Source organism: Lampetra fluviatilis, chromosome 4 (assembly GCF_964198595.1).
Source record: "Lampetra fluviatilis chromosome 4, kcLamFluv1.1, whole genome shotgun sequence".
In the NCBI taxonomy this organism is placed as follows: domain Eukaryota; kingdom Metazoa; phylum Chordata; class Hyperoartia; order Petromyzontiformes; family Petromyzontidae; genus Lampetra; species Lampetra fluviatilis.
The window spans coordinates 32,105,816-32,113,740 of record NC_136278.1 but is presented as its reverse complement, the minus strand read 5'-3'; the positions used below and the strand labels follow the sequence as shown (position 1 = coordinate 32,113,740).

General features: G+C 58.1%; 1 protein-coding gene across 1 annotated transcript; it reads right to left on the bottom strand.

The window, feature by feature from the left end:
* Positions 1 to 2,182: 2,182 nt before the first annotated feature.
* Positions 2,183 to 6,334, bottom strand: LOC144931365 (uncharacterized). The gene is made up of 3 exons (XM_078855168.1): positions 6,035 to 6,334; positions 3,446 to 3,787; positions 2,183 to 2,959 (listed from the first exon to the last, which is right to left on the bottom strand). Exons 2-3 carry the CDS (start codon positions 3,665 to 3,667, stop codon positions 2,225 to 2,227), a joined length of 957 nt encoding a protein of 318 aa, XP_078711294.1. The 5' UTR covers positions 3,668 to 3,787; positions 6,035 to 6,334; the 3' UTR covers positions 2,183 to 2,224.
* Between the last annotated feature and the right edge of the window lie 1,591 nt (positions 6,335 to 7,925).

Here is a 7,925-nt window from a genome sequence, read left to right as displayed (position 1 = left end):
TTTGTCATCCGTGTGAGCGGTCACGGATCGATCGGTACCGAGACGCGCTGCCAGTGAAGTGCTGGACGCGATCGCAGGTTCCATAGACGTGGGGGGCCCACTCTTCCACGTGTGCCGGTGTGGTTCTGTGGGAAAGGTGGCGACCCTGGGAGTAAGAGGTTGTGCGAGGAGTGGTTGAGTAAATGATTTCAGTGAGTGAGTGTGTGAGCGGGTGACTACATGGGTAAGTGAGTGTGTGAACGGGTGACTATATGGGTGAGTGAGTGTGTGAGCGGGTGACTACATGGGTGAGTGAGTGCGCTACCAACCTGGCGCCCCGAATTCGATTCCCGCTCTCGGCCAAAACCGGTGACGATTATATATAATTATCTAAACCGGTCCTGGGCTACCTCTAGGTCGATTCGGCCTCAAATGAGTACCTAGTGCGGTGTGTAAACGTCGGCACTAGGGAGACCAAGGTGGCCGCGCGTGGTGCTGGCCACCCACTCCCTCGTGTGGCGTTCCGGCCTTCGTAGGTGCTCGCTAACAGCACTTGCCCCTACAGTCTGCCTATACAGGGGGATCTTTGTCTTTTTTTTGTCGGTCTCTGTGTGAGCGAGTGACCGAGGCAATGAGTGGGTGGGTGTATGGGTCAGTGTGAGGCAGCAGGAGGCTGTGTGAGGCAGCAGGAGTGTGTGTGAGGCAGCAGGAGGCTGTGTGAGGCAGCAGGAGGCTGTGTGAGGCAGCAGGTGTCAGTGTGAAGCAGCAGGAGGCTGTGTGAAGCAGCAGGAGGCTGTGTGAGGTAGCAGGAGGCAGTGTGGGTCAGTGTGAGGCAGCAGGTGTCTGTGTGAGGCAGCAGGAGGCAGCAACGGGGAGCGTCTCCGTGCCTCTCTCGAGGAGGCTGGTTTAGAGCGGCGACTCCGAGGGCTGTGGCGTCACAAAAAGTGTAAACGGTGAATATCGAAAGCGACCCAGAAAAACCCGCGACCAACTCTAATTTCAACCGAACCCATTCGCCCGGTTCGTGGGGCTGCTGTGGTGTTGGCGAGCTCCTACAGACACCCTGCCAAGTCTACTGACTGCGCCCTTCCTACCACCCCATCAACCCCACCGCAGCCTGGCGGGAGAAGCAGAGGGCTTGCGGTTAGAATCCGGCAGGCCACCCTGGTTAATACTGCGCTGTGTGTGTGTTACAATCGTACAACTACTCCTGAACGCCGTTGGATTCACTCGGTGGATGCTAAAGACCGCCCTTGACGCCATTCGAGGAGAGCGTGGTTATTGTGGGCCAGACTCGGTCCCAACAGCTTGGCACGTCTGAAAAATAACCCCGCAGATGTTTAGGATGTACATGGCAATCCTAGCGAGTAACGTCTCGTCTGTGGTGTTGCGTCTCGCTTGTTCCACGCCGCCTCGCTCTGGCGCACTCAGATCGCGAATCGCCACTCGTGGACTCGCGCGCGCCGCCAGAGCGGAGGGGAACGGGTGTGGATCAACGAATGGTTACGTGTCTGCTTGGTGCGACGGCTCCTTAGTAACGGCTCCTTAGCGACGGTTCCTTAGCAACGGCTCGTGAGTGACGGCTCCTTAGTAACGGCTCCTTAGTGACGGCTCCTTAGTGACGGCTCCTTAGCAACGGCTCCTTAGTAACGGCTCCTTAGTAACGGTTCCTTAGCAACGGCTCCTTAGTGACGGCTCCTTAGTGACGGCTCCTTACCGACGGCTCCTTAGCGACGGCTCCTTAGCAACGGCTCGTGAGTGACGGCTCGTGAGTGACGGCTCGTGAGTGACGGCTGGTGAGTGAGCGTGAGCCGGCGTTGAAGGCCTCGGGACCCTGTGTAGCGCACGGGGAGGTGAGAACACGGAACTGAGACCCCAGGGCGAGAGACCTGGGGCCTAGAAGAACCACGCGCACCCCCCCCCACCTTCCTAGTCAACCTCACCCCCCACCTAGTCAACCTTCCCCCCCCCCTTTCCTAGTCAACCTCACCCCTCCCCCAGGAGTCAACCTTCCCCCCCAGGAGTCAACCTTCCCCCCCCAACGAGTCAACCTCACCCCCCCCCAACGAGTCAACCTCACCCCCCACTTAGTCAACCTTCCCCCCCTTCCTAGTCAACCTCACCCCCCCCCAGGAGTCAACCTTCCCCCCCAGGAGTCAACCTTCCCCCCCCCCAACGAGTCAACCCCCCCCCCAACGAGTCAACCTCACCCCCCCCCCCCCCGCTAGTCGACCTCACGAGGTGTCTAAGACGCTGGCTGGACGTTGAGAACGCGTGCGAGGGAGCAAGGCACCATCACGTGGCCGGGAGCGGAGGGGGAGGCGGAGGGGGAGGCGGAGGGGGCGGAGGGGGCGGGGGAGGGGGGTGCGGAGCGCGCCGTGGCTGAACTGGGATGGAGAGTGACGCCCCGTGCAGGCTCCTTCTTCACCGCCGTGTCCTGCCTGCCGACATCGCCACCGCCATCACCACCATCAGCGCCACCACCATCAGCGCCACCACCACCAGCGCGACGCTTCTTCATCTTCTTGCCAAATCGCTGACATTCATCGGCGGTGGCAGCAGCAGCAGGAGAAGCAGCAGCAGCTGGCGCGTCATCACCATCGTCATCACAATCATCATCATCATCAGCAGCAGCGTCACAATCATCATCATCATCAGCACCGTCGTCGTCGTCGTCACCGCGGTGACCGCGGTGTCGGTAGCGGTAGTCGTGCCGGGCCCCGGCGCGCCCCCTCGCGGCCCCGCAGCGCGCCAGCAGCCAGCCCAGGCAGCAGGCGGCCGCCACGGCGCCGCCCAGGCAGAAGAGCGCCGCGCCCGCCAGGCGGCACGTGTCAAGCACGCGGTTGAAGGCGACGGCGCGACTGTCCACCATGAAGAAGTCGTCCTTGCCGAACTCCTCGATGCGCGCCGGCACCACGCGCCCGGCCACCAGCAGCGCCGCGCCGGTCATCGTCACCAGCACGCCGGTCAGCAGGCACAGCTGTGTGTGGTGTGTGTGGTGTGTGTGTGTGGTGTGTGTGTGTGGTGTGTGTGTGTGGTGTATGTGTGTGGTGTATGTGTGTGGTGTGTGTGTGTGGTGTGTGTGTGGTGTGTGTGCGGTGTGGTTGTATGTGGTGTGTGTGGTGTGTGTGTGTGGTGTGTGTGTAATGTGTGGTGTGGTGTGGTGTGTGTGTGTAATGTGTGGTGTGTGTGTGTGGTGTGGTGTGTGTAATGTGTGGTGTGTGTGTGGTGTGTGTGTGTGGTGTGTGTGTGTATGTGTGTGGTGTGTGTGGTGTGTGTGTGTAATGTGTGGTGTGTGGCGCGGTTTGAGGAGGTGCGGTGGAAGTGGTTGGGGTCAGGAGGAGAGGAGAGGTCTGGTTATGAGTAGGAGAGGTCTCGTGAGGTCACCACCTCTCTTGTGGCGTCACCGCCGCCAGGAGGGTTGCCACCTGGTCGTGTGTGAGCCGCTCCGCCCGCGCCCTCGCACCTTCCACAGCGTGACGTGCCAGCCGGCGGCCCGGCCCCCCGAGGAGCCCTTGTCCGCGTGGCTGCTCCTCCTGCCGCCGCCGCCGTGGGCCGCTCCGTCCCAGGCGGTGGCGCCGCCTCCGCCCGTGCAGTCGTCGTAGAACTGGTGCAGGTAGGAGCGCACTCCGTAGCGTGGGGGCGCGTGCCCTGGGGCGTCCCCTCGCCCAGGGGTCCTCGAGTCCATCGCCTCCTCCTCCTGCTCCCTCCCCGGGTCCCCTCGGCGTGATCCCCTCGGCGTGATCTCCGTTGCAGACCCCCCCCCCTTTCACCCACCCCGGCTGCTCCCCCTTCCCAAGGTCTGCGTCTGTGGAGGCGTGGTCACGTGGAAAACATCGTCGAATCGCGATGAAACGTGCGCTTCAATATTTACTGTGTTGACCAAGTAAGTTCGAGGGTACACCAAATGGTTGGTTTTAAAGTTGTCAACTATAAGTAGCCCATATCCAGTTAAATTGAGCCATTAGCCAAACGTTATTGGGAACGGCTTTTGAAGGCATTGGGATTATGCCACGAGTGTTCTGTAACGGAGAATGGCGCTCGAGTTAGGAATCATTGAAACTCGTCCTCTGTAGCCGTGGCACGCGGCGAGGGGAGCAGAGTCGAGGGGGGGGAGGGGGCTGCGTGGGAGACGCGGGAGGAGCGGGAGAGGGGGGAGCACCTGGGGGGCGGAAGTCGCCACCAGGCGGAGAGAGAGGAGAAGGAGGGGGGGGGGCACGGCTCAAGATGAGCAGCGGAGAGCGAGGAGGAGGGAGGAGAATGGAGGGAGGAGGAGCGGTGGTGCAGGGAGGGGATGAGGAATGACTGGGCCAAGATGTCGGGGATGAAGCGAGGGTGGTGGTGGTGGTGATGATGAGGAAGGGGGGAGAGAGGGAGAGGAGAAAATGAAGGAGCGATCAGCAGGGAGCTGTACGGAGGAGGAGGAGGAGCGACGTCTGTTTTCACAGTGGGCGGGGAGAGGGGGAGGGGCTCAGAGTCACGTGGTTCACGGGAGGCTTGAGCTGACCGAGAGAGAGAGATGGTCAATAGTTTTAGCTCCTTCACTTGTCTCAGAGAGCGGGGTCCCTGTCACGGCTGACATCAGTGGCGAGTGATACCGGGGCCTGGTCCTACGTCCTGCTCGAGGTCGCCGTCATGAGTCGAGTGCCCTGGTGGCATCGCGCACACGCTGTAGAGCCATCGGTGTTGGTTCTGGGGCTACACCGGCCTTAGTAGGTATCAGTAATACGCTAATCGATCTCTTGTGAAAAAGGGCCATTGCCCGAAACGTCATCTATTATATTGCGTTTGCTTTTAAGGCTATACGCACAAGAAGTGTTGGTGTTGTTGTTGAGAAACGTTTTCAGTTTATCTTTCTCCACCACAGCCAACGCAGCAGCAGCATCCCCAAAATAATTTGTTTAAAATAGGAGCTCGCAATCAACACTTGCCCCGACAGCCTGCGTGGGCTAGACGGGGCGATGGGAAGGGAGTGTACACGGACAACAGGGACATGTCGGTTCGATGCCGGGCCTAGGCGAGGTCAGACGATATAGCACTGAACCTGCCTCGTGATGGAACGGCATTGCCTCGTGTGTGGCGCCTTTCTACCCTTGGGGAGCGGTGGCGCAGCGGTTAGCACACTGTGATACGAACCAGGCGACCCGAGTTCGATTTCCGCTCACGGCCAACAACAGCGGCAGCAAATATTTGAACCGGTCCTGGGCCTCCCCTTGGGTCGACTCGGCCTAAAACGAGTACCTGGAGCGGTGTGTAGTAAACATCAGCATGGGGAAGACAAAGGCGGCCGGGCGTGGTGCTCGCCACACCTCCCCCTCGTGTGCCGTGCCGGGGGACCCGCTAACAGCATTTGCCGCAACAGTCTGTTACAGCTTGACTTGAAGCTTTCGTGACTGCAGGTAAAGTCACGTAGAGAGGTTCAAATACAATAACAGGAAGAGCCTGATGACGAACGCTTGCGTCGCGATCGAAACGTCGCAGTTTTTTGTTATTTTCTTTGAACCTATCTTCGTGACTTTACCGAAAGACCAAAAGAATATGAAGTCTGTTACAGGCTACACGGGTGACCTTTGTCTTGACGCAGCAAGGGGCGCTGTCTAGCGCTCCGTGGTGCTGAAACCCTCGCGGATTTTTAGAATTATCGCGGATTTCTTACCGGGATTTCACTCGTAGAAAAACAAATCCCGTGTATGTGTTTGTATTTAATCTGAGCCGCCGTCGCTGGCTATAGTGGCGATTCGATCGCCGTCCCCACAGCCCCAAGACATACTGACAAGCAGGCCGCGAGCGCTGTGTTTAACCCCGGGGTGTTTACACAGTGAGTCGGCGCTGTTGCGACACGCGCGCCTGCCGTTTGACGATGCTGCTGCTGCTGCTGTTACCACTGCTGCTGTCTCGCCGCTATTACACCCGCTGATGTTTTTTGTTACCAAGACTGCTGTTGCTGCTAGTGTTGCTGTCCCCACTACTGCTAGGCTGATGTTATTGCTGCTGCTGCTGCTGCTACTGCTGCTGTGATTGTTAACGTGGTTGCGATTGTGCAGTCGACACCCACCTGCCGATTAGCGCGTGTCCGCTGCTCCGATAACGGATGAATGAATGAAGGGCTGGTTGTGGTAATGGTGCGATGGTGGTGACGGCTGATAGTGTGTGATGATGACAGCGAGGTGGGAGTGATGATGGTGCGGTGGTGGTGTTGGCTAGCTAGCACTGTGTGATGGTGATGGTGGCTGGTGATGGTGCGGTGGTGGTGATTAGCTCGCACTGTGTGATGGTGGCTGCTGATGGTGCGGTGTTGGTGGCGGGCTGTGTGATGGCTAGGAGTGTCGCACACTGCCTGCCCTTGTGCAGCTTCGCGCATGCGTGCGATGGATACCGTTGGGTGGCGAGGGGCGGGAGAAGGGGGTGGGGTGAGCAAGGCGCTGTGCGGTGTTTGTCAGTCTCCGCGTATTAAACATCATCTGGCGATGCCGCCGCCGCCGCTGCTGCTGCTGCATAGACAGTGGTGCACAAGCACAACACACAAGAAGCACTCGGGCACATTCGAAAATAACAACAACACCACCACTGTGTGGCCTTAAAAAATAATAATAAATATATACAATATATTTACGTAATTTAGTATTCCTATTAAGCCAGTGTTATTGATGCACGCGTTGAAGTGTTTGTGTGTCCGTGTGTGGGGAGTGGTGGCCAGACCCCAGTTCGGGTTTCTTTCACGGCTAACACCAATGACGATTATCTGAACCGTTCCTGGGCTACCCCTAGGTCGACTCAGCCTCAAATGAGTACCTGGCGTAGTGGTGCGTAAACGTTAGCACTGGGGAGACAAAGGTGGTGACCTGGCGTGGTTTTGTCCACCCTATCCTCTGGTGTGCCGTGCCGCCTCTCATAAGTGCTTATCGCAAACAGCACTTGCCCCAACAGTCTATACGTGGGACCTTTGTCTTTGTGTGTGCGTGTGTGTGTGGCACAGGCCGACCCTTGCTAATGAGGTCTCGTCTATGCAGGAGCAGCAGCGGCTGCACTCCGTGACTCACGCGGTCAAATATTCATCGCGGTCACCCACGCTGCTCATCGTCACGTCTCTCCATCGCCCCACTCGTTCACAATGCGTCGCCATCATCGTCATCCTCCGTTCGCATCTTTCCTAATCATCACCATCGTCGTCACCTACTCGGAATGATCAATTCATCATCATCATTCTCGTATCGTCATACATTATCATCATCGCCATCATCTCCCATTTGATGTGATGAAGGCCCATCGCCTGAAACGTCACCTATTATGTATATACTGTAGTAGTATTGTTTTCCCTTATCACGGTCCTGGTCCTTGGTCTCGAGGATGGAGGCGAGTGCGGTGTGGTGCGGGACACGTTCCCGTTACGTTGCCTGCCGCGTTTCATTCCCTGCTGGTTACTGTGCTGATGAGTCCCAGGTAAGGATGAAACCGGTCAAGCGGTTGCCCCTCACTGCGCCACTTCTGCTGCTGCTGCCAGTCGGCCACATCTCATCAAATTCATGTTGAGGTCAGAGAACAAGCGGCGATCACAGTGCAGTCTCCGTGAGCCGATGATGGTTTTTGCACGACACACAGAGGCCGTGTGCTCTGTGTGCACGCCTTCGTTCGTTGTCTCAAACTTAGACCAATCGCGTGTTTGTCTGTTCGTTACGAAGGTCCCACGCACGCTGCGGATACCTGATGGGATGTGTCAAAACATAACACGTGTTCTGTGTGTGAACACGTGTGCAGGAGGCGAATTGTCTGTTATTAATGTTGTCGCTTAGAGAGAGAGGGGGACCCTTGCCCATACACATCGCTCAGTTCCACCAGCATCGGTTCAACCAGAGCCTGACTCAGAGCCTGACTCAGAGCCTGACTCAGAGCCTGACTCAGAGCCTGACTCAGAGCCTGACTCAGAGCCTGACTCAGAGCCTGACTCA

Coding starts and splice junctions, on each gene's coding strand:
- LOC144931365 (XM_078855168.1), bottom strand. CDS start 3,667: ATGGACTCGAGGACCCCTGGGCGAGGGGACGCCCCAGGGCACGCGCCC. Junction 2,960..3,445: donor GGCACGTCACGCTGTGGAAG/GTGCGAGGGCGC, acceptor CACCACACACAG/CTGTGCCTGCTGACCGGCGT.